Below are 26,544 nucleotides of genomic sequence, written 5' to 3' on the forward strand. Positions count from 1 at the left end.
GCTATTAACATCCCCTGATGTCAAAGCTCACTAGCTGCCACTGCTTCCAAGCAAAGCCCTGGCAGCTAGATCATTCATAGATGAAATAGAATTAAACATAGTTGGTTATATCGAAAATAGCAAGGGAACAACTGACTCGTATGCCTCTTTTTTGGAATATCAAAAGCATTCCCCACATATGGGGTTAGGCAACTGTGTCTACCAAGGTCTCTAGATCAGAGATGGATTCCGGTGCACTATAGAGGGTGGCAAGCTGACTATGGGAGTCGAGTTATAGGAGGTCTTAGCCAATAAACAGAACAAACTTTTATGAGGTTTGGCCTGATGAGGAGCACATGACTATAGCCACCATGACATGAGGAAGCAGAACGCTTGTTAGCCTAGCTGCTAGCAAAAAAATAAACAGGCATTGACAAAGCCAATAGGTCTCAGCTATGCAAGAGCTATTGGCTTTGCCAATGTATTTTAGCCATGTTGTTCACCAGCATGTTCAGCATGGCTAAACATTAGTGGTATAGGGGAGAGCTGCATGGAGTGTCATACAGAAGAGTGGAGTGGCAGAGAGTGTTGTGGATTGGAGTGGCATTGTGTGGAGTTGCATAGAGTGGGATAGAGTAGACTGGACTGGTGTAGAGTGTACTGCAGCAGAGGTTTGCAGAGTATACTGTAAGAGAGTGCAGTGGTATTGAATGAAGTGGTATTGAATTCAGAGGCGTGCAATGCAATTTCATAGAATGTAGTGATGTAGTGCCGAGTGGAGTGGCACAGAGTAGAGTGGAGTGGCATAGATTAGAGTGGTGAAGAGTGCAATGGCATAGAGTAGAGTGGTGCAAAGTGAAGTGGGGCAGAGCTGAGTGAGGTAGAGGGCAGTGGTGCAGAGTAGAGTTGAGTAGCATAGAGTGCAGTGGCATAGAATACAGAGTAGAATCGACTGGCATAGAGTGGTGCAGAGTAGAATCATATAGAGTGGTTCATAGTAGAGTATAGTGCCATAGAGTGCAGTGGCATAGAGTGCAATGGCATAGAGTGGAGTAGTGCAGAGTAGAGGGGCAAAGAGTTCATTGGCGGACAGTGCAGTGTTGCAGAGTACAGCTTCAGAGTGTAGACTGGAGTAGAGTGGCATAGAGAGCAGTGGTGTAGAGTACACTGATGCAGGGTAGAGTGCAGTGGTGTAGGGTGCAGTGATAAAGAGTGGACTGCATTGGTGTAGAGTGCAGTGGTTAAGAGTAGAGTAGCATAGAGTGCAGTGGCAGAGAGTGGAGTGGCGCAGAGTCAAGTAGAGTGGCATAGAGTGCAATGGCATACAGTAGACTGTTTCAGAATGAAGTGGCGTAGAGCAGAGTGGTGCAGGGTAGAGTGCAGTGGCATAGAGTAAAGAGGTGTAGAGTGCAGTGGTATGGGATACAGTGGTGTAGAGTAGAGTTGCATACAGTGGATTGTTGTGGAGTGCAGGGGCACAGAGTTGAGTGTTACAGAGTAAAGTGCATTGGCGTAGAGTGTATTGGCATAGAGCACAGTGTCAAAGAGTACAGTGTTGCAAAGTGGCGTACAGTGCAGTGGCACAGAGTAGATTTATGTGGCCTAGACTAGAAAGGTATAGAGTGAAGTGGTGGAGAGTGTAGTGATGTAGAGTGGATTGACATAGAATTTAGTGGTATAGGGTAGAGTGTACATGCATAGTGTGATGTGGCATAGAGCACTGTGGCATAGAGTGAAGTGGAGCAGAGCGCAGTGGTGTGAACTGGTGTCAAGTGGTGCACAGTAGAGTGCAGTGATGTGGAGCGGTGCAGAGTAGAGTGGAGTGGCATAGAGTGGAGTGGTGTGGTGTAAATATTCATGGTGTGGTATCTCACTGCCATTAGAATAAAGCAAAAAGAACAGATGATGGACGGAATGCTGAACAATTCAAAAATTCACCCCAAAGGTCTGGGTTTAATCCATCATTTTCTTGCCCACCACGCTACCCCAGTTTGGACCTGTCCATATGCAAATCAGTCTTGACCCTGTTCCCCATGGGACCAGTCCAGCCCGAACTGCCAAGCCAGGTCCTCCCTAGATCAGAAACAAGAATTCTGGGACTGGTTTCAGGGTATCATCCTTCATCAGCCAGGCTAGCTTGATTCCAGTGGCACAGTGAGCAAGGGACCCACATCTGGGCATATCCTTCCCACTTAGGATGTCAAAAGCCAAAAGAACAGATGGTGGACAGAATGCTGAACAATGCAAACATTCACCCCCCAGTCCCAAATTTCTGGGTTTAATCCATCGTTTTTTTGCCCAGCACACCACTCCCGTTTGGCTCTAACCATATGCAAATCAGTCTTTACCCTGTTTCCCAGGGGAACACTCAAGCCCAAACTGTCAAGCCAGGTCCTCCCTGTACCAGAAACAAGTATCCTGGGACCGGTTTCGGGGTATCACCCTTCATCTGCCAAGCTAGCTTGAATCCAGTGGTTTAATGAGCATGTGACTCACGTCTGGGCATACCCTTCCCACTTAGGCCGACAAAAGCAAAAAGAACAGATGTTGGACGGAATGCTGAACAATGCAAACATTCACCCCCTGTTCCAAATATCTGGGTTTAATCCATTGTTTTTTTGTCCACCACACCATCCCAGTTTGGACCTGGCCAAATGCAAATTAGTCTTGACCCTGTTCCCCATGGGACCAGTCCAGTCTGAACTGGCAAGCCAGGTCCTCCCTGAACTGGAAACAAGGATCCTGAGACTAGTTTCAGGGTATTGCCCTTAGTCAGCCAGGCTAGTTTGAATCTAGTGGCGCAGTGAGTACAGGACCCAGGCCTGGGGTCACCCTTCCCACTTAGAGTGATAAAAGCAAAAAGAACAGATGATGGACGGAATGATGAACAGTGTAAACATTCACCCCAGTCCCAAAGATCTGGGTTTAATCCATTGTTTTTTTGCCCACCACGCCACCCCAGTTTGACCTAGCCATATGGAAATCAGTTTTGACCCTGTTCCCCATGAGAACAATCCAGCCCAAACTGCCAAGCCAGGTCCTCCCTGGACCGGAAACAAGCATCCTGGGACCGGTTTCAGGGTATCACCCTTCATCAGCCAGGCTAGCTTGAATCCAGAGTGTGCAGTGAGAATGGGACCCAGGTCTGGGGATACCCTTCGCACTTAAGGAGACAAAAGCATAAAGAACAGACGATGGACGGAATGCTGAACAATGCAAACATTCACCCCCAGTTCCAAAGATCTGGGTTTAATAAATCGTTTTTTTGCCCACCACGCCACCCGAGTTTGTACCTGGCCAAATGCAACTCAGTCGTGACTCTGTTCCTCATGGGACCAGTCCAACCCGAAATGCCAAGCCAGGTCCTCCCTGAACCAGAAATAAGCATCCTGGGACCAGTTTCAGGGTATTACCCTTCATAAGCCAGGCTAGCTTGAATTCAGTGGCGCAGTGAGCATGGGACCCACGTCTGACAAGACATTTTCAATTGAAATGACCATTACATTTGCACAGACATACATTTCACTAATAAAACTGTACAGTGCACAGACAAAAATGTGTGGAAATTGTATCATCTTGTTTAATGATTTGTTTGATCATATTAAAGTATTTGTTTTCAAAACATGTCAGAAATAACATAAAATGTGCTTCATTTGTGCGTTTGCAATTCTGATACATTCTGAAATACTTACACAGTTATTTTAAATCATTGTTGTTTGCTAGAAGAAATATTCTTCTCTACCCCCAGTAAATAACAAGATTGTCACATAAATCCTCTCTCTCTGAAGCCAGAGAAAGAAAACTAAACAAGTACCCTTGGAAGATAGCAGCTGACATTTGACCTCAGTCATCAGAATGCACCGCAAATGTGAGGAGATGAGATCAAGATTTAAAGGCCTGTTAGCAGAAATCAAGTTGGTAGCAGGATACAGAAAACACGGTTTAGGCAACGGGAGGGACGAACTGAACCTGGAGAGCCTAAAGCAAATAAATACAGCAAATGGAAAGCCAAAAGGTGTGAGTTACAAACCACAAAGCCAATGGTAATCTACAAGCATAATGCACTCCTAAGACAGCTTTCTGAAAGCCCCCAAGATGTCTTTAGCAAACCAGACAGCTGTGGTAGGCTGCAACCTCAAAAGATCTTTTGGGCAAGAGGAGATCCTTCCTGGTAGAACAAACCAAAAAAACAAAGATGTGAGATTTTTCTAGGGAATTGGAGACACACAAAATGTCTTAGCTTTGCTATTATTAGGGAAGAAAAATACATCACATTATTGCTCCATTCCTAAATCTGGGGTGCAAAACTAGAAATGTGTGATAATGCAAGACCTGATAAATATCGTACCTAAACATAGTATTACCTTCCTGGCAGTGTATGAATTTAGCTGGCATGGTATTACCTACTGGGATTATGCAGGAACGAGGTCATGCATGTTTGTTTCACAAAAGCAAAGTGTGTTTTGCATGCTATGAAAAGCTTGTTGACACCCACTAAGCCATACCCGCACTACATAAAAAAATACAAAGAATACATAAATAAACTGTATTTTCATGGTGCTTGCAAATGACCTTCTGTATCTGCACTTCTGTTATCTAAATCATGCCACTTCCTGGTATTCAGATCTCGCTAGCCACTGAATTAAGGAAGTAAGATTTGTGTTTTTCTTTAGAACTTGAGCATGATTGTGAAATGTTGCAGCGTGGTTGACCTTTAACTTTAGGTGTTACCCATGTTATCAATACCTTATTGTAATGATAACATAGATACCACCTTATATGTTTTGCAACTCTGAAAAAACAAAGTAAAAAAGATTTTATTCTGTTGGGTCAGCCTTTTAGGAGAATAGCAATAGACAACCACCTCATTTTATAATGTTTCACTTTAAGATTGTAAGAGCATCTGGATGCAAGCGTCAAAACGAAGCCACGCTGCACAAACACTTTTCTACCAGTCATCAATGTTGATAACACGTACAATGGGTTTCAGAAAGCTGCCTCTACTTCACAAACCATGGCAGGTCCCATTTCTGCCACCTGTAGAACAGTGCTTAATTTGAGCCGGTGGTTTCCAGTGCAGAGCTCCAGCACTTATTTTTGAGGGCCGGCTCTTCTTTCTGCCTCAGGCATTTACTGCGAGCAAAAGACACATTTGGGAAAGAGGGAGGAAGAGAAAGACGGAAAAGCATCACAAAGGGAGAAAGCAGAAAGCTGCAAGAGTGAGCTGAAGGGGTAGGGAATGGCTGTAAATGGATTAAAGAGGCCCCATCTGGCTTCAGGATTAGGCTATCTCAGGATTCTGTGCTTGCGCATTTAATTGCAGCAGCAGCGAATTTCAGAGGAGAGTTTTGGGCACTGGTACGTTTTTATTTACAAATTAAGCACTGGCTCTGATAGACGTCTGGACAACACAACGGTACCTTCAGCTGTGGAAATTACCTTGCTCCCTTGCATCCACAAATTTCTGTTTCCGCATCAGCAAGGAATTTGGCGCTGTTTAATGAATGAATAGTATTCATTTGTGGTAGTTACTCCACCATATGTTCTCCCTTTTGCGTGAATACGATTCATTTATTTTTGCTATCGATTTACATTTTTCCTGTCTTTCTGGTGTGAGTTCTTCGTTCTAAAATAGTTTGAAATTACCTTCCCATGTTTTTTTTTTAACTTTATTGTCGTGTGTACTGTTTGTGGTTTTACCCTATAACCGAGCTCTCCTTTGTAATACCTTCCTTTGTAATGCCCTCCTTTTTATTGAAGTCAATTTTGTATTCGGACTATTTCACTCACAATATCAACATGAAATTGGAAGCATCATCTTTCTTCATTAGCAATCTCATTAAGGAAGTAGTGATCTTAGAACAGAAGTTATGCTAGTGCACTGCTGTGAAAATGGTTTTGAATTTTGACCCAACCTTAACTGGCGAAATGTCTCCCTTTTGTTGCATGTAGTTGTCTTAGAAGAAACAGCCAAGAACTTTTACAGTCGGTTGCCCTTCCGGAAGTTAACAGGAATTTCTGCAATAAACAAAATTCCAATTACTGGAAAATCTGTTTCGAACGGGTAATGTAAAAATAACTATATTAGTAGCAGTATTTGTTTCACATCATCTTTTGGTGTGAACGTTTGTCTGCCTTGACTGTCTGGTTTCTCTCTTTCTTGTCCTTCCCTTTTAGCTGTAGTGTGTTAATTTTGCAACCATGATCGTGCGAAACAATACTTCCTCTAGTAAATGCCTCCGCATTTGCAATGTACTTGAATACATCAATTTACCCTAAAAATAAATGTAACATAAAAGGGTAGGGTTAAAGATGCTGGTTTATTGGGGTGTTTTCAGTTGCACCAAACAGCTGCCCATGGGTTCTTTATAGGGCCAGATATCCGAGGAGTGAAGAAGCTGTAGGGACTGAACTACGAGGCCTTGAAATGGTCCATGCAAAGCCACTAGTGGTAGGTAAGTGTATTGAGTCATTTTCGCATTCACCTAAGAGGATATTACAAAAAACTCCAATAATATTCAAACATTACAGCTTCAGAAAGAAATACATAACTCAACGCACAAGTTACGTTGTGATTATTAATGTCAACAAGCTTTCCAGTCACATCTGACAAAATACTAGCAACACTAGATTAAAAACAACAGGGAACATCAGGAGTTAGGCACACTGGATCCAGTTCGTTATTAAAGTCCCATCAATGCTCAGGGGGTAGCACGACGCTGGCACAGGGGCTCCCCCTCCAGGTCATTTTGAACACTGTTTTCAGCCTTGTGTGGTAATCTAATGCATTCTGGTTGTTGTATTCCTGTTTGGCCTCCATTGACCTAATTAGATTAACACACCTGAAATCAATGATTTGTAGGTGAGAAGTTCAGGACAGGAGACAGTGTCCGTAATGACCTGGCGTCAGGCAGTCACCATGAAGTAGGTTGTGCTGGAGTACTCCGTAGAAGTTGTCAGCGGGTATGGTAGATTGAGGTATTGTCAGTACCATTTAATTAGACCCACATACCAAAGGCGCAGTCATCCAGCATGAGGCCTTGTAGCATCTGGAAATCTTTCAATCTGAGCCCTATATGACCCACTAAACACTCGACAATATCCCGACAAGTATAAAATTTGGCCTTGCCCTCATAGGTGGATAATGAGAGTGGGGAGGAGCAGAGACGTTGCTTGGGTCATGTACTCAGAGAGATCTTCTTTCCGTGCTCTTGAGTTTCAGACTTTTGAACTTTGTGTGTCAGATTGTCCTAGAACTGGCTGGGTGGAAGCTCTTGGTTGGAACATCAAGTACAGTCCTGAAATTATACGGAACCTTCTTCTGGAACAGTTTGTATATTGTACATAGAACTTTGAATTTGAGCACAGCCTCTGTCGAGAGCCCATTGAGTACACTGAGAGTGGGATTAACGTGAACCAGTTTGTTCCAATTGATAGGCTTGGTTTTATAAATGTTACAGGACCCAAAAATCCAGCCAATCAGCATATGCACACAAACACACACATTACACAGAAAAAAATACACAAGCCAAGACTTGAATATAAGGATTATTCATGAATGGGTACCAGCAAACTCCCACTCCTGTGCACCTCACCACCACCTTTTTCGTCTTCTCCCCTTGCTTTGCAACCGATTGTCTAGCTTGTTGCTTCCTCTCTTTCATTTCTGACAAACACATTTTGCTTACATTCCAATTCAGCACTTGTACAGGTGACATATTTGCTCCATGTCTCTTTCACAATATCAGGCTTTGTGAACTAAGTCGAATCACTCCTAAACCTCTCTTACCTGATCATCACTAGATCATGAGGTTCTAAGACTATGTCCTAGTAACCAACGTTTTTGCATTTTAAACCTTAATCGTTTCTCTTCGCTGTCCCCTCACTTTTCTGATTCTACTGATTCTTTTTAATATAATACTGTCTCAGTTTCACACCTGATTTTCTTATGCTTACCAACCTGATGGTTATCATGCCATGGACACTCATCCTATGTGTTCAACTAGTCTTCGGCACTGCATCTGTGACCTTACTACCACTCAGATATACCATTTGAATGAACACTCAATTCATTCCGAATTCATTCTTTCAGTCCACTTTACACTGGTTTGTATAAATTAAAGCGACATGGTGAATAATACACTATCTCTACCAAAAAATCATGACCATGGCTTTGGAAATGTTATTTTCATTACTTCTCCTATGCTTGAGGTGATTTCTAAAAAAACAATAATCAACTGACGATAGCAAATACTTCACCTTTGCCAATGCAGTTCACATGATCTTCAAAATCAGCTCCTAACTTCCCCCACACACCATTGTGAATTTTACATACATGAGGCATTTATCCCTGCCCACCATGAACACCATTCCTTCAGTAACTTAAATTCTCCAGAAGCCTTTTTTGTGAGCATTTGTGTCAATTGTGCCTTATTTCCTGAACCAATCGTATTACTCATATTTCAATTGAAAGTATTACATTCTCACCACTCATCCGACATCTTTCCTCACAGGATAACTCATTTGCAGTGTTGTAGAAAGTTGCACTTGATACTTCTATTGACTTCTATGGACTATCAACTCTTGCCATCATTTACTACCATACTTCGTGCAGAACTTGTTCTTGCAAAACTTCCCATACATTGCCACTGTGGCATACTGAAGTGTATTATCAGCACTGTCAACACCACACTCGCTATTACCTTCACTATGTAATGTACACAACAAATTAACCTTTCTGGGTCACATGCCTCAGGATGGATGTAGGATATCACTTCAACTCCCTCATGAACAGAGTTTGAAAGCACACACACAGAAGCTGACTTTGTCGGTCAATTGGGAAGGTTTGGGCTTAATATCCTCTGGAAATTGTCATTAGAAAACGGGTGTAGTAGGGTTACAGAAAAGTAATTGCTTAATGCTGGGCCACAACAATTCACCCTCCCACACTTACCATTCCGTGCACCTGAAGGTAGTGCAGCCTGGCTGTGGATGTCAGCCATCCAAAGATGTAGTGCAAAATGTGCAATTTTTGTATTCTTTATGATCCATGGGTGGAGGAAGGAGGTGTGGGCCATAATCCATGAACTATGGACATGTGAGGAAGGATAGGAATCCACACAGCCCACAGGGTAAGCACGGGTGGATCCAGTGCAGAAGTTTCCAAAGTCCCTAATAATTTCGTATGCCTAAAACTCAGATGTACCTAGGTCCATGGCACTCTGATAAGATCCATTGCTTTAATAGCACAGCAGGGTAGTAACTACTCCATTGGGTTATTGTTGTGGAGCAATGACATAAGTTATTGATATGAGGTCCTGCATATATTATCGTGGAGTGGAGGTATGGTAATGCATGTGCAGTGGGATGTGGAGGACAGGAGATTGGATGCTGCAAGTAGGCGATGCTAGCACATCAGGAACCTCCATCGTGCAAGTGGTGAACAAAGTGCTAGGAACGAGTATGATTTAATGTCAGAGGCTCAGACCTTTTACACCAAGACCTCCTTGGGGTCTTGCACTACTGGCAAATAATTAGTAGACCAACCCCAATGTTCTGTCTTCTTCATCAAAAACTACATCTCTCTATAAAGAGCATCTTGTCTGCCTCTTGTAGTGTTTCTGCTACTGTGGTCAGCACTGTATAAGTAATTCCTCATGAGAAGCATTGTGAGGTGCACAATGCATCCGGTCCCAGAGATTCCTCGTTTCAGTTGCATAGATTATGTATTCCTTCCGATCGCCAGCTTGGAAAGTCCAAACAAGTGGAGGGGAATTAAGGAAGAGTCTTCTGGAAAGGGATTTGTAAAATGACAAATGAAAGAAAGGTTAGTATGTTGGTCATCCAAAGTGAATTTGTTCACTTTGTGTTGTTCTTGCCAGAACATATGTTTGCTCCTTGGATGGAATGGTCTGTACGTGGTGTACCGCAACTGCCTTGGTGAGTCTTCAAAAACCACAAGAGGTCAAAGATGCTAAAGATATCTGAACTGCTATTCATAGTTCTGTCACTTTACCCTGCTATGTTTTCACCACAAGACACACCAGTAATCAACTAGGATTTCCTTGCTTATGAAAGGGCAGGATTTCGAAATATCCACATTGGAGGTCGAGTTTCCAGTGAACTCCACTGTAGTTTGCTTATTTTTCCCTTTGTTATCTCGTCTAGTTTGTCACCTAAGTCTTAGTCTCTGTGGTCAGAGGTTTTATATTGCATTATATTTATTGTATATTTATTGTTATATATATTGTTTTATAATGTATTATATTTATATTAGTGAATATGAAGATTCTGTTCTTTGGGGAAATACCCTATTGTCCTCAGGCAAAGGGGGAGGGGGCTTTCTAGGAATAGATACTAAAGATCAAAATGCGCAAGTCAATAGACTAGACCAGTAGACCAGTGGTCATACCGGTCCTGTGGCTGTCTCAACATGGGTCAAAGGCATCCTGACAGCTGCTGAGGACTATATATTCACCTCTAGTTTTTTTTTTTGTCTCTTCTCAGATTCTTTGATTGTGAGCGTCACTGTGATGCTGACGTGTGTTGCAAAGGATTTGGATTTTTGCCTCTTTCCGGATCCTCAGGTACAGTGGTTTTATACTTTTTATGCCACGCCAAAGGAGTTCCATGTTCACAGGAAACTTGATTATGGCTTGTGGCTCTTGTGAATTAGAAAGAAGCAACGCTAAATGCGGACAATCGCTTTAAATATCAGTGCCCTGTCTTCCTGTGGGCATAAGGAATACAGAGTTTGATGTTTACCATTGATTGCAGCCATCTTCTGGAAGTAGGCCAGTAAGAGCTGAGCCTGTTACCTCAACACCCACATACACAAGTCAGGCAGGATCTTCAAATAAGATATGCATACAGGCAAGAAGTGTAATACTGTGAGCCTTACAAGTAATCAACTCATTTCTGCATACTTTATTCATAGCAGCAGCAGCACGTGCGGCCTGTAACAAAGATGGGTGAAGTGTCTTCTAATTAAACTGCAAAATAATTACATTCAGGGATTCTTTGGTAGATAATGCAAGCCAGCATTTTAGATGGTGTACTGATGGGTGGCTACCATCAGAAAAGAGTTTGAGGAACGCCCCAACTCCTATTTATTTTGTGTGTTTTATTTAGCACAGCTGAGTGTTTTACAAAAACCTTTTGTATTGCAGAAGGGGCATATTGGAAGAGCAGTGATATACTTGAAATTATACTGTGTATTTAGAATTTGGGTGACACCGCAATACAGAAATTAGGATGTGACACAGAGGTGTGGAAGGAACATGCAATCGGTGCCATAATACTGGGGTTTACGTATATGAGTCCTCATTTCATCCATGTGTCATTCTCTTGACTCCAGTTTGTTCATGCGGAAACATGTATTTGTAGAAATCAGCAAATCCTGAATCCTTGAAGCACAATGTGCATTTTACAACAGTGAGGTCATGTTTTGTGCGCCTAAGTAGCCCTAAATATCTCGACATGTTTAGAGATTATAGACCTTATTATGACTGTGCATTAGAACAGTGGTTCTTAACCTTTTGACTTCTGTGGGCCCCCACTGAATCACTACCTGAAGAAAGGGACCCGTGCCTAAGCCATTTCTACGCTTGAACCTCAAAACAATGCACAAAAAATGCAAAAGCAATTATACATCAACCAAATACACACATTATGTAACATTGTATTTAATTCACAAACAAAAAATGCAAAGAACGAAATTTGAATTTTAATGGGAAATCTGGGGCTGAGTTGATGTGTCTAAGAGGCAATGTGATCTACAAGATTCTAGCACATCCTTTGCCTTTTTTACTCCTAATGCGTGGTCTTTATTTGTTGGCACATCCCAGTGCTTCAGTTGAGGCTGCCAACCATCCATAACAGATTCCCTTAGCTACACTTCCACTCTTCTCACAAATCAAGACATGGATGCCAGGGTAATTTTTAGCCTCTAGTTTCAAATTCCTTTACATTTACAGAGGGCTTTAAAACTGTCAAATATAAATTTCGATTTTCTATGCATGTATACTTTATTAATACGCTAATAGTATTTAATTTTGTGTACAGTTTCAGAGCGGGCGTCACAGACCACCGGTTAAGAACAGCTGCATTAGAGTATCCTCAAGAATGTGCACTGTAATTTCTCATTATTGATGTCCTAAAAACATTTTTTATATTTTCTGCACTAAACATAACATTGTGACTGATATCAATACTGGATCTTTAGGGCTCTAAATTCTCATTATTGACGTACTACCAGTTCTATATTTTTATATGTTGTGCATTAACCAACATGGTGAGTGATATCAATACTGTACATTAAAGACTGCATGCTCCTCACAGGTGATGGGGTGCTCTGCTTGATGCTCAGCAGCCTGGGGGTTCAGACCTGCAGCGAGGAAGTAGAGGGCTCGTGGCGTGCCACTAAATGCAACCTTTCTGATTCAGGCAAACTATCTGCTCCATTTGGCTGGTTTCAGAAACCTGGTAAGTTTGCGATCTTAGATTTACTTTAAGGTAGACAATAATAGATTTAAGACAGTGGTGTAATGCAAATTGATAGGCCAGTTCTGCAGAATATAATGTGGAGGCCCTGAAACCCCCGTAAGTCACAGATATCCATAGTACTTAGACTGAATTGGAGGCACCCCGATGGGTGGGCTCTCTCCTGCACAGCAGGCACCTGTTACACCCCCAATTTATGGCCCCTAGGGGAAGTAGATTTTGGGGTTGCTCTTAATTCGTTTTTTTTTTAAATAAAAAACAGAGCATGAGTGGAGGTACCTAAGGGAGTGATACTGAGAGCATCTCCTTTGAGGGTTGACTGTCCTTGGGCCAGTACTCCTGTGCCGACCTTTTCATGTTTTCCTTCCAATTAATTCAACAACTATTACTGACCCTGTACCTGTCCCTTGTTTTGTTGTTCCCTGCTTCCCTCTTCCCACTCTCCACTCTGTGATATATCCACCCCTCTTCAGTAACCCATTGACCCTCCCTTTATATTTTCTTCCTTCTTTTCCCATTTCCCCTTTTTCCTTACTTTTTTGTCTGACCTTCTCTATCTGTCGTCGTTCCTTACCTCATCTTTTTCTGTTGCTTTTTCTATGCTTTCAGTAAACACTGAAGACAGAGACCTTTTTCTGTCTTTTTTAAAAAGTCAACACATTTTTTTTTTTTACTTTCGCTGTTCATACAATTCCTATTGCTTTAGGCATTGTTTTACTTATTTACCTCTCTAGGCTCGGGATATGACCTTTGGCCATGGTTCATTAAATTGCTAGATTTCTTTCCCTAGAATTTGAACGTTTTGTCAAGGTGTCAGTCAGTGGTGGCTGGCGAACTTGGAAAGTGGTGGAGTGCAACACCGATGCTAAATGTGCCTCTGCTAGTGAGTGCAGCGAGTGAGCACGGCTATCTGAAGAAGGGTTCGAGCAGTTTGTCCCCCTGTGAAAAAAAAATCAAAAAGGGTGTAATGGTGCATTTCCAGTACAATGTTTAATAAACTGACTAAAGGGCATTTTGCATGCACCTGCAAAGGAAAACTTAGAATATTTCAGAAAATTCCTCTCCTACCCACAGATGCAGGCCCAGGCAAGAGTCTTTGGGCTGGCAAGCTCCACCATGGAACTTTTGTCAAGTATAAAGTTTGTTCGTCCAAGATTAAACTGGAAATTATTTAATTGTGAGAATATGTGGAATAATTGATAAAGAAAAGCATTAAATATCAGTTGAGACAATGTTTTCATACATCGTTTTCACAAGTGGGCTTACTGACTATACCAATTATACTATTAATTTGTTCTATTTCATCAATATTTTAAAAAAAATGCTAACAATAAATTTGACTGTACCATTGCTAAAGGGTAGATGAGGTGGTAGACAAAACATATTCGAGTAAGCGTGCACAAGTTGTCCATTTAAATTTGTCTTAATCACTTTCCTGCTTCACCTAAAAGTACTTTTCATTTTTTTGGTCCCTTTGTAAATTGAGTACTTTCAATGGAAAGATGTAGCAGGTGTTCTGGAGATTCAGGAATACTTAGATGTCCATGATAACTAGGGGAGTCACTGAGGGGTAGGCTAAGTTACTATCTCATTGCTTCACATTGTATTACATTACAGGGCTCATTAATTACATTAGGTTAATATAATTACACCAAGTAAGATACATTCTCACCACATTTGATGAGTTTGATTTTATTGCTCATGCCGCATACATTGGCAGTGTGAACATTTGTGATGAATAAATATTCTTTACAGCCTTGAAAAAGTCATTTTGTGATGAAACACGTGTTGGCTGTGCTTGACTGGCTGTACTCACTGGTACACAACTTTGATCCAATTAAACATCTCTCTGGAACACTAAGAAGAGGACTGTACTATTAATTATCATATGTGTATTACCTTAATCTACTTTTATATTATACAACTATATATGTGCTGTGTGCTGTGGTCATATCTACTTAATTGTCTACTGTGTATACCAGTATACACTTTACATGTGCCTACTGGTAGTAGGGCACTAGACCACTTGCACCACTGTTTGTCTATTTAACTTACTTAATTGAACACCTTTTGGAGGTGCATAAACGCTTGCCATTTCTACCTGTATCATTGGTTTGATACTTATTCTGCTTGGGCAGTGCCCCTCCACAGCCAGTAAGTACAACACCCTCTCTACCACATTCCCCATATCCCACAACCTCCTGGCTACTTCCAGGGCACCTGTATGTCAGCGAACACAGGGACCAGTCCTCAGACGTCCCAGCAAAACCCTCCACGGTCCCCCAGGAGGTCCATTCCCTCAACTGTTTCTCAGATGGCATATTGAGGCTAATGCCACTGGCTATATAGAGATCCATGCTAGACCTGGGTTCAAGCTGGAGGTTCAGAGTCCCAAAGTACATCCATGCAGTGGCTCTAGGATCTTCTGTCATCCAACAGGTCATTATTCAAGCGTTGCAGCACAGGGGAGGTGTCTTCTTTAAGTGTCTCTCCTTTGTGCAGTGTTTTTTAAGTGGTGGTGGAAAGCTCTAGAAGGTTGGTGCCTCTGTCTGATCCTAAAGTGGCACATCATCACTCCACCCCCTCACCAACCCTTCTGCATATCATTCTGGGATAGTTCAACATGTGGATGTCAAGTGGTCTATGGAAAGATCTTCCATGAGAGCTTTAGTACCATCCCCAGCTGATACAGCTGCCCGATTCCTTTGTCCAAAAATTCAAAGAGGAGCCCTTCCTATGTTTGGCCTCAGCTATAAGACCTAACTTCTTAGTTTCGGTGGGTTTAGGCTTGCCTAGGCCTAATGCAATGTGAAGAGTTAATTAATACATGCAGATTTCCTCTCCACCTCGTCTTTTCTCAGGAATTGGGCCAACCACAGTTAATGGCTCTTTTATGTGGTGAGGCATTTGATTCTTCTGCTGGCCAGCAGACTAAGTAACTTTGTACAGTAGAAAGGACAAAGCCCTGGAATCTAAATATGGCTGAGGCAAGGAACTATGACAATGCTCAAAGTGCCATAAGAAGTACAGTTATTACATCAGTGGTAATGGATTGGCACCTGAGGTATATTTTTACGCTAAGATCCATGCCTGACCGGCATCTCTAGGCCTAACTATGGTGAAATTCTGTAGTGGTGCAGATTTCTCCCATAATGCAGTGAGCACACAGCCTTTCAGTAAGCACTACAGACCTATAACATGAAACCACTCACATTTCAAGGCTCTCAGCAGGTCAGCACCAATTCCTGAAAGGACCCTTCTACAACAGGCTACCTGTGCACATATATACCAGACTGAGCTAGATTACACACACGTGCTTGCATGTTCACGTTTAGCCAGCCCAGAGCCTGTTATCCTAGCTATGCAGCAGCAGCCTTATCTTGAAAGGCAGACACTGGTGGTTATCACGTTTAGTCCATTTTCACAGGCTTTACTGTGAGTAAGACTCAGTTAGTGATACTCACTCACAGTAAAAGACAAAAAGTGGCTAGTCAGGCAGTGGAAAACTCAGAGGGATGGCAGGAAATTGGGTTACTGGTTGAGGTGGAAAAAACCCTACTTATGTAGCAAGCATAATTCTTTTCAGGGTGAAACACAAGCAAAACCCCATATTAACCAGTGCTTAACCCTCTTGTAGCTTGGCACAAAGAAGTCTGGAATAATTTAGAAGCAATGTGTAAAGTATTCCTGCAGCACTTCAAAGAGGAACAAAGTGAAAGAATAACAGTAAAAATCCCACAGCAATTTAGAAAAAATTTATTGAAAATGAATACATTATTTTGACACCAAAACAACAAACTCCAATTAGCAGAACAGGAAATGTGCAATTTCAAAGATTTAGGTAGAAATAGTGCTTAAAAGCACAAAGCACAAACTGTGGTAATCTGGTCTCACTGGACCGGAACAATGTCACAAGTTCAGGCAGACCACAATGCCAGGCATAGGGACCAAGTTAAGCCTGCTGGGTATCATACCTTAATTTTTTGGTTCGCTCTGTGCTCAGCATTGCTTTGCAAGGCTTTGTGTCATCCAGTGTCAGTTCTGAGGAGGTGCAAGGGGTCCCGTGCAAGGTCTTACATTGGTTCCAATGAGGAGCTGTGAGGACTGCAATGCAAGGTCTTGCGTTGAATTGTGTTGCTGTGCATTGGTTCAGATGAAGCTTGGTGGCAAGACTTTGTAGGTCTTTGCGTCACTTGGCTTTGGTTCCATTGAATCTTGCAGCTGTGCGGTGATGCTTTGCAGGGCTTCTTGGAGCTTAGTAGCATATTTGGTGGGGATCACAGCTGGGCTAGCAAGGCACCTCTATCCTTACTTCCAGGGTCCAGGACTGAAGGGGCACTGCTTGGGTGTTAGGACTCATAGCAGGCAGAGCCCTGCTGCAGGGATCAAGATGCTTAGATCCTTTTTTACCCCTAAGGTTCTGATCAGCCAACTAGCCCTTGGAGGTCCTATGTTTAGGATAAAGGTTTAGTCCTTCTCAATCAGACAGCCGGGCAGCAGGGCACAAGGTAGCAGGGCAGCAGGGCAGTCCTTCTCCCATCACAGCAGGTTTCTACTGAGTCTTTCACACGTCCAAAAGTGTACTAAAGGGTTGGGTCTGAAGATCCACTACTTATACCTGGTGGCTACTTTGAAGTGGGTGAGCCTCTAGAGTCCTCCTTCTACAGAAGTGTCTGGAATTTCCTTCCTTCTGGTCCTGGCCCCAGCTGGGGGCACAAAACCCCTTTGTGCATGTCCTGAGGCACAGCCTTTGTGATGTGTAAGTTTGGTAGATGACAGTCTCTCCCTCCACCCAATCCACCCTGCCCCCATCCTGACAGATATACCCCACCCTGACAACACCTGTTTCCCATTTCCCTTACATTACATTCTGGGAATCATACACAAAGACTAACTGCCAGCTACACCTAGTCATGTGACCCAGGATACAAGCTACAGGGAAGTTGGGGCAAGAGAATGGCAACTTTGCAAAAATTGCATTTTCAAAATTCTGAGTTTAAATCTGACTTTACTATTTAAATTACAATTCTTTAGACACAAAGCTCGACATTCCTACCCAATGAAAGTTATCACTTATTAAATGTAATAAGGTATCCCAATGTTATCTTATGGGAGAGGTAGGCCTTGTAGTAGTGAAAAATGAATGTAATAGTTTTTCACTATCAAGACATGTAAAGGTTAAACGTACATGTACAAGTTTTTAAATACACTGCAGCCTCCCCTTTAGGGTTGTTTAAGGCCTCCCCAGGGGTGTCTTATATGTATTAAAAAGGTTGGTTTTTGCCTGGCTTAAGGTTTCTTTTGCCAGGTCGAAATGGCAGTTTAAAACTGCACTCACAGACTGCAATGGCAGGACTGAGGTGTGTTTAAAGGGCTACTTAAGTGGGTGGCACAATCAGACCTGCATGCCCACGAGAAGAATTTAATTTACAGGTCCTAGGTACAGGTAATACCGTTTTACTAAGACTTACAGGTAAATTAAATGTGCCAATGGGAAGGAAGCCAATGTTACCAAGTTTTAGGTAGAGAGCACGAGCACTTTTGCACCTGTTAGCAGTGGTAAAGTGTGTAGGATGTTAAGATCAGCAAAAATAAGAGCAGTAACGACAGGAGGATTGAAGGCAAAAAGTTGGGTGACAACTATGCCAAGGGTGTCAGGTCCAAAGGTATTAAAAGCGCGGAACCCATTTCCTACAACATGCATGTTCATGCAGCTTTTGCAAGGGAGGGGTCAGGCACAGAGACTAATATTGCAAGCCTACTGACCAGCAATATCTGCATAGATATAGCATGGTTATGTATGAAAGAGAACTCAAGAGATATATATTTCACAGGTTCAAAGCAGACATAACAATGAGCACTGGAATGCATGAGGCCGTGTTTTCCAGCTGACCCTCAGGAATGCACTGCTTCACTGTGTTATTAACTCATAATGCGCAACAATAAAAGTCAAAATTGGAATCTTACTGACATCAATTTCCAATGCAAACTTAAGTTGTGATCAACAAACTTACTAAATATTTCAAAACAAAGAAAAGATATAGTGGCCTTGAGTATCCTCTGTCAGAGGCTGACATTGAAGGAAGAGGAAAATAGACATGTGAGCCAAAGTGAAAAAGGCTAAAGTGTAGCATAGCAAATCTCACTGTGTGAGTGAAATCACTTGGCCTGCGGTTAAGCAACCAGGAAAGTGCATTATTAAAAAGCTTAAGGTTGGCCCCGTAATCTGCAACTCAGCCCTCAAAGCAGCCCTAGAGATAATTCCATTCATTGTCGTGCTGCCTCTGGAGTCAATCCATTTGTAGTGCATCCAGTCAGCATAGGACCCCTTTCAGTATTCACTGCAGTGAGCTCCTTTTAGACTCACTTTCACTAGCTACTATAACAGTGAGTCTGCTCAAGGACTTCCTTAGTGATGGGTTTCCCTGATGTCTAGTCCACACCAGAAGAGTTTAGGTCCCATGCATCGACACCGGTCCCCCCTCTCAAGTATGGCTGTCACCCTGCTGCTACAGAGGAATCATTGTATGAGCCATAATGGTGACCTGGCCCGTAAAAAGAATCATTGGTACTGCCAAAACCTCTTTAACTCTCACGATGGGAATTACCACCCTCATTTTCTATTTTATTGTGTTTGACCTGGGAAGGAGAAAGGATTGGAGAGGCTCCAGCACCAAGCTTCTTGCCCGCCCTACTGCACCCCTTTCCCAACTCGTCAGAGGATGGGGTGGGTCTAGTGAGTCTTACAAGCCACACTCTGTCATGAGATGAGGAATGGCAGGAGATGATGACTCTTTTCCCATGGTTGATATGTAGCTCTGGGCACTCCAGATTAACTGTATCTGCACACCATCAGGGTGTCATATTTTAATGTATGAGGCTATGGTTTGGTGGTCTGCTGACCTCATAAGCTTCAGAGCTTTGAGATAGTCAGCCCGACAAAATCTGATTCTTGGCTGAGCTGGCTGTGCTTCGGGACATTAGAAGAAGGGAGGTGTGACTTGCTTGGAAAGCACTGCCTGCCTTCGCTGTGCATGACAGACACAGGCAGACTGACCTGCCACAAACTGGGAATTTACATCTTTTTTGCAATGATCATTAACAAAGCAAAACAATAACTAAGGATAAAAGGAAGGTGCATCCCTGATGCCCATATTGTGAAGCCTCCACTAAATTCAGTCAAATTGTAGTAATCCGTCTTGCATTCTTTAAGTTTGAATTTCTTCAGGATAACGCACTGACAACATGTTGATGTAGATCCTAACTTCATGATTTCTTCTAATGCTGGGCTTGAGGGCTTTGAGATCCTACTATGTTAATGAGCCTCAATGGATTCACGCATCCCTAGATATTTAAACTTTAAATCAGACCTTAAGTACCTACCGGGGAATACCCAAATCTGATGGACCTTTTTTATTTTATTTTGGGGTTTTGTAAAAAGCTTGTAAACACCTAGTGGTCGCTTCAGAGCTCTAAAATCAACTGACCTTTTGACTCTTACAATGATAATGTCGCAGCGCAATGTACCTTTTCTACTTAGGTTTAGGTGAAGAATGTGCTTTCCCGTCTCCATGGAAACATGCTTAGTAAACAAAGCCATTTCACGTGTCTGCTGAACAGTATGTGATGGATGTTCACCTTTTCTTGTTTATAGAAATTCAACAGAGCAAGGATTCGAGCATGTGCCCGCCTGTCCCCCCACATTACGTGCCAGAAAGAGGTAAGAAGCGTAATCAACACGTTCCTTCTGTGGACCGGATCAGAAAAAAAAATACTTCCCAGGCTCCTCATCTCACTCTCAGCAGCAGCCCCAGTTGGTGTGTAAGATGTTGGTAACAGTGTTCAGATACTTCACCCTGTCAGATCCCCCATCACTCTCCAAATTTGGAAACACTTCAGACACTGCTCTTCCAATTGTATTTCTCTGACCCCAGAAAACTCAGCACAATTTGTGAGTCATCCAATTTTCCCGAGTTGCCGGATATCTGCGCCTCCCTCTTAATGAATCTCTGCCCCTCTGTGGAAAGGCTCTCATAGCCCCTTGCACTACTGTCACATGGGGGCCACAACCAAAGTGCGGTGCCAGCGTTGCACATTCCCTCGCCAACTCACCCTACTGAAATCCACTGGTTGACTAGGAGGGGAAGCAGCCCTGGAAAAGTGTTCATACCAACCACCTATTGTACTGAGTGAGCCTGACCTTCTGCAGGAGATTTTGGGGTGTCACGTTATGTACATGTCTACTAGAAAATTGTACAGTCCTCCGGACAACCTACCAGGCTTAATGGCTGATTATCCCACTGTCTATCCACAGGGATGACCAGATCTTAAAAATCAAAAACTGCGACATTCTACAAACACAGAAGTAGGACTGCAGTTTTGCATCGGCTAAGGGAAAAAAAATTCTTAGTTGACAGCGCTCAGCAAAATAGAAAAACACAAACAGTTACACACTAAGGGGCATGCAACACTTACACACAGTTTCAACTTTGTTAAATGAATTGCTTTCTGCTATGGTTTGCTAACATTCTGCACTGGAACACATGAAAACTTGTCTCCCTCTGTGTTTACTTGACCCTCTGTGAAAACCAGGACCTCAACTTAATGTACTGAAAATTGCCAGAACAAATGGTGATAAACCAAGACTATCCTGGCAAATCCTATAAGTCTATTCACCATGCTATCCATCTCTAAAAGCAGCCAGAGAAAGCACCCGGTAGGCTGAGGAGGAGTCCTCAGCCTGCCGGGTGCTTTCTCTGGGTCCCGTATGGCCACCAAAGCACTTGTAGAAGCATATGGGGTACCTCTGCACCCATAGTCCATCTTAGAGCAACTGTCCCTCCTTCATCCTCTCTCCACCTAAGGACATTTATAATCTGTAATGCATGTGACTGTTCTACATCATATATGTTGTGCTGCGATATTTATATATCTCACTGCCTGATTGTATTGTATCCTGTATAGCTATAATTATTTGCAGAGATTTATTTCTGCTTATCCTATGTATACAGCGCTCTTCCTCCTTCTACACCGCCTTCACAAACGCCAAGGTTTCTCTGCAAAAAACAAACAAAAAAAAACTAGATTTAAAATGATGAGTCAATCTAGTCCTAATTTCCTATGTTTACTTTTCCTCTTTCTGAGTCTGTACCCTGTTGAAATTCACCGAAAAGTCCCTGTGGCATGATGTAGCTCTGCGCATGTGCAGCAATTCCTCTCTTTGTAGGAGACCTAGAGCCCACCGAGTGGCTTCTAGGTTAAGATACTATAAGTACAAAGCAAACTGATTTCTTTGTTAGCAGTGGTGGCTCCTTCATTAGGGCGGAGGAGTGTCGCCCGCCTGCTGCGAGAGCAGCAAACGTGAAAAATAAAATGATTTTATGACCATTTTGATTTTTCATGCTGCCAGCCTGAGCTGAGTGTGAGGGCGGGTTGGAGCAATTGCTGGTAATTGCCAGCATCAGAGCGGAGTAATGTCACTGGTGACTGCTCCGCTCGCGCATTGAGGTTCAGCTAGCTGTCATGTAACAGCTAGCCCAACATGCACACCTAAAACTTCTCCAACCTGATATGTGTTACACAGTTTGGTGGAGAGCAGACGCAGTCCCCCAGTGCCTGAATGAGCACCGAGCTAGCTCGCTCCAACCAATCCTGGTGCTTCTCTCATCCTGGTTAATATTGACAGCATGGAAGCAGCATCTGGATTGGTTAGGGGAGTAGACTCTGGGACCCTGTACGCGGAGCCACAGACTGCCAGGACCAGAGAGATACATCGAGGCAGTAGGTAACTACACTTTTTATTTATAAATAAAAATATCTTTGGACTCACTGACAGGCCCTGTGAGAAACTCGCACTGCCTTGAGCCTCAGCTCAGAGCTCTCTATCGTGGCCCATTATAAACACTTTATATGACTGACCACCATTGAGAGCCTTGGCTTTGAGCCCAAGAGGATTGCTTGTTCCTCACTTACAGTGCTTGTCGGGGGTCAAAATATTCGCTACACCGCTTTCATTTGTCATCAGCCACCTTAGTTTGTTCCACAAAAACGTTCAAATACCGGCAGAGGCGAGCAAACGGGGATCCCAAGGAGCCTGTGACACCGCTCTGCATCTGTTAAAAACACCGCTCAAGGAGTATGCAAGTTGTCATGGGCAAGGCCACGCGGTAAAGCTACCCGCTCCCGAATATTTGGACTTCTGCGTAAAATCCCTTCTGTGCACATATGAACAGCAGATATCCAAACCTAATGGTGCAGCAGGGGTTTTCAACAGATACTCGTCACTTTGAGTTATATGTCTTTATGTAGGCTGGTTTGTACAGCTTCAAACCTGTCACCGTAAGGACACCTTAAGGAGTGTAATCATTTTGGTTAGCATTTATCTATAGTGCGAGCCTTAGCGCGATCCGTAGACTGCTTAAATGCTAATTATAATATGCAAAAAGGCACGGTGTGATACTTTGGCTTGTAGTAGCTTACCAAATTGTCGATGCATTGAGCTTTCTATTAATTAATACTTTGCATTGCCTCTGCAGTTTCCTGGAGATGTCTATATTATGTTTATATGTTTTTATGGATTTTATATTGTCTGTTTTGTGTATACGCTATATTTATTCAGTTCTTGTTTAAGTTATTTTTCCACAAGATAAGCAACCTATACACAACACACAGAGGTACCCTTGTATAGATACAGTTCTACGTACTACATTAGGTTGGCACAAGTAGCAGCGGCAGTGAGCGATCCAGGCGTGGCAGAGAGTACATCACTTTAGTCACATTCTGCGATACACAATTTATGATGACTAATTAGCCTAATGTGCGCTGCGTGGGTGGCTGGTGGCTTCAGCCGCCCGTTCCAAGGCAGGTGTTGTTATGATTGAGTGGCTCTATGGCACAGTGCTTATTTGTGAATTAAAAAAACGTGGCGGTGCACAAAGCTCTACCCTGAAACACGTGGCTGCTGCAATTAAATGTGCGAGTGGCAGCTTTAACTCGCCATAAAGCAGCGTAAAGGGTTAATGTGCCTGCTGCAGAGAACAGAACTGTATTTTATGTAGATAGTTGAGTGGATTAGTAAAGCCAGCCTTTACACGTGCTTTAAAACAAATAAATGCATGTGAAAGGGAAACTATGGAGAGATAAGGGGCACATTTGCCGGGTGAGGGTGAGAGAATCCGAGGAGGTGGTCATGGGGTGAAGAGATGCCAAAAAACTACTGTCGCACAGGGCGCCACCAGCATTAAAGCCAGCCGTGGGAGCAGGAGTTTCTGGGGAGTACACTGTCTCCATTCAAGTTCTAGATCTCAGGTCTGCCAAGCTGTCACAGTAGAGCTGACTGTGTCGATCTCCACATGGCGGCTCAGGATTTCCTGGTGGAGCATCGCCTGCAGAGGAAGTGGTGCTACGCTGTCATTTCTCTCTGCCAGGTGTGGCATGTACAGAGGCGAGCGGCACCAATGATTGACATATTGTGCCAGTGTGCGGAGACAGTAGAACTCCAGTCCTGGTGCTGTAAAGCTGCCCAGTTCGTATGGTAGGGTTACAAATTCCTATTTAATTTTGTGGTGTTTACTGGCCCATGTATTCCTAATTTGTAAAGAATTTATGGTCCCATAAAGGGATCTAGGCAGTGGTAATGGTATATTGTTTAACAAGTATAGGAATTTCAGTTGGATAATCATTTTCATTAGCGGTATCCTACCCGCAAGGGAGAGGAGTAATGAGATTCGTCTCTCCGCGGAGGCCTCCAATTGAGTGACTTCCGTACCTTAATTTTCCATAAAGATGGTATTGCTATCCTGATTTTCCCTTATTCCAAGATACTTTACTGGATAGACAGTCCATTCAAGGGGGTATTCCACCCGGCAACTCTTGGTCACAGTGGTGGATCGGAGAATGAGGCATTTGCTCCAGTTTATTAGTAAGCTGGAGAGGTTTCTGAATTTTATATACTTTCTGATTACGCGGGAGAAGTTCTCCCTGAGGTATCTTAGATAGCCTATCTTATCATCTGCATGTAGTTAAAGGGTAGTTTTTTGCCAGTGAATTAAAGGGCTCTGTTAGAGAAATGCTACCAAAACCTGCACGCGAGAGGCTCCAGTGCAAGGCAAATAGATTCCGCAATAGAGGGCAATCCTACTGTGTGCTCCGCGATATACGCCTCATGTTTGAAACCTGGATGTGGGCCCTCTGGGTTGTATATAGTCACCTGACCCAGTCTATAAGAGGCGGCAGCACTCCCATCCGCTGAAGTATAATGAAAAGAAACTCCCACTCCAGCAGGCCCAAGGCCTTGCCCGCACACAGTAGCACTGCTACAGCCTCTAACTCGAGATCCAATTGATGTAAGAGTGTGAATAATTTTGTAGATTGTAGAAGGTGAATTATGCAGTTTTGAAGCCTGGCTGGTCAATTAGTACCAGATCTGTTACCAGTGAGAGCAACCTATTGCCCACTATTCTTTCAAGTACTGTTGCATCTTTGTTAATAAGTAAAAGTGCCAGGAGTCACAAAGGGGAAACGGCTGGCCTGGCTTAAGGATTGCAATAAGAAGGGCCTCCTGCATAGTGGAACCTCTTGCATGCCTCCTGAAAGAGTGGTAGCAAGTTTGGAGCCACAGGAATGCATACTGCTTATAAACGTAGCTAGGCAGGCAATCCATTCCTGGTGCCTTCCGCCTAACATATCTTGAATAGTTCCAATGATTTTCTCTGTCTAACAGGTTGTATAAGAAATTTGTGATGTCCTTCCCCTAGCCACACAAGGACAATGCTCTCTATGTATCCAAATATTCATTGTTTTTCAGTGTAGGACTTGGTTTTGTATAGATCTGCATAGCAGGTCCTGAAGATTTTTGAGGATTCTCTTGGTATTGTGGCAAGTGAGCTCCTCACTCTAGTCAGCTGCGGTTATGTTACAGGTATTCAGCTAAAGTTTTCCTGGTCTTCCCACCACCCCATAAGAATGAGCTATTGCACCTCATGTCACATGTTCAAGCTCCCTATCAGCAATCAGTGAATGTTTGGTGAGCGGTAGTCAACGGAGTGGAGTGCAATCCATATTCCACTTCTAGTGAATGAGTTTCTCACTCTAGTTTACACATTTGCGCCTTCAGTGTTTTAAGGACCCCGTTTCATTTTGCTATACAAGTGCCCTGAAAAAACTACATTGAACGCCTCTCATGTTGTGCACATACTATCTGCACAGCCTATGTTATTGCTAACATATTCTGTAATATCTTTTGCAAGTTCATCTCTCAAATCTTTCATAGCGCTGGACCACCACATGAATGGAGGTCTACACACACTTGAAAATTCTAGGTTTAATATAAAGGGGGTAGTGATCCGAGAGGCATTTTCGTAGACATTTTACCATTTTGTACCATTGTGGTCAATTCATTAACATCTTTAGAAGCTATCCAAAATCTATTCTTGACCATGAACTATGTACGAAGCACACAAATATGCCCTCCCGTGCTGTCGGGTGCTCGAGTCTTCACACGTCTATTAGGTCAGGTGACTCCAGTAAACCCCAAGGGCTGTGGCAGTCCACCTCCCATGCCTTCATATCATGTTGAATCTGCCCACTGTGGAGCATAGTAGAGTTTTGAAGTCCCTTTGCCAGAGAATCATTTGTGGAGCCACAATGAGCAATTTGTTCCATGACTGTAAGTAGAAAGCTGGGTCTAAGCGCCACAGAGACACGTCCACCACAGTAGAGGCGATTCAGAGAAATACAAATTTGACACATAATTGCCTTCTCTCTTAGTATTTGGCATTATGTAATGTTCGGCCTGGGTCCCAGTCCAGTACCTCGTGATGGTTACAGTATAATGCTCACTTTGTATTATCATCAATCAGAGGTGAGGATATGCGTTCTTGCGATCAGCAGACATTCAAATGAATTGCCCGAGAATCTATTCTATGTAACTTAGGTGCGCTGATGGGAAGGATGCACCATCTGCCGTAGATCAAAGATTCAGTGTCCCTTTCCTTTTTAGAAAGGCGGTTGGCTGTTTGCGGATTAGAGAAAATCTTTTCTTTGCCATGAAGAGTAAAATGTGCC

General features: G+C 43.0%; 1 protein-coding gene across 1 annotated transcript in view; it reads left to right on the plus strand.

The window, feature by feature from the left end:
• The window catches only part of TG (thyroglobulin), a 673,226-nt gene that overhangs the window by 292,147 nt on the left and 354,535 nt on the right, over nucleotides 1-26,544 (plus strand). Inside the window, exons 32-35 of the mRNA XM_069220782.1 lie at nucleotides 5,932-6,043; nucleotides 10,486-10,565; nucleotides 12,319-12,462; nucleotides 20,135-20,200. Coding sequence (XP_069076883.1) covers nucleotides 5,932-6,043; nucleotides 10,486-10,565; nucleotides 12,319-12,462; nucleotides 20,135-20,200 — 402 coding nt within the window. The remainder of the gene's footprint in view (nucleotides 1-5,931; nucleotides 6,044-10,485; nucleotides 10,566-12,318; nucleotides 12,463-20,134; nucleotides 20,201-26,544) is intronic.

Source organism: Pleurodeles waltl, chromosome 2_2, assembly GCF_031143425.1.
Source record: "Pleurodeles waltl isolate 20211129_DDA chromosome 2_2, aPleWal1.hap1.20221129, whole genome shotgun sequence".
In the NCBI taxonomy this organism is placed as follows: Eukaryota; Metazoa; Chordata; class Amphibia; order Caudata; family Salamandridae; genus Pleurodeles; species Pleurodeles waltl.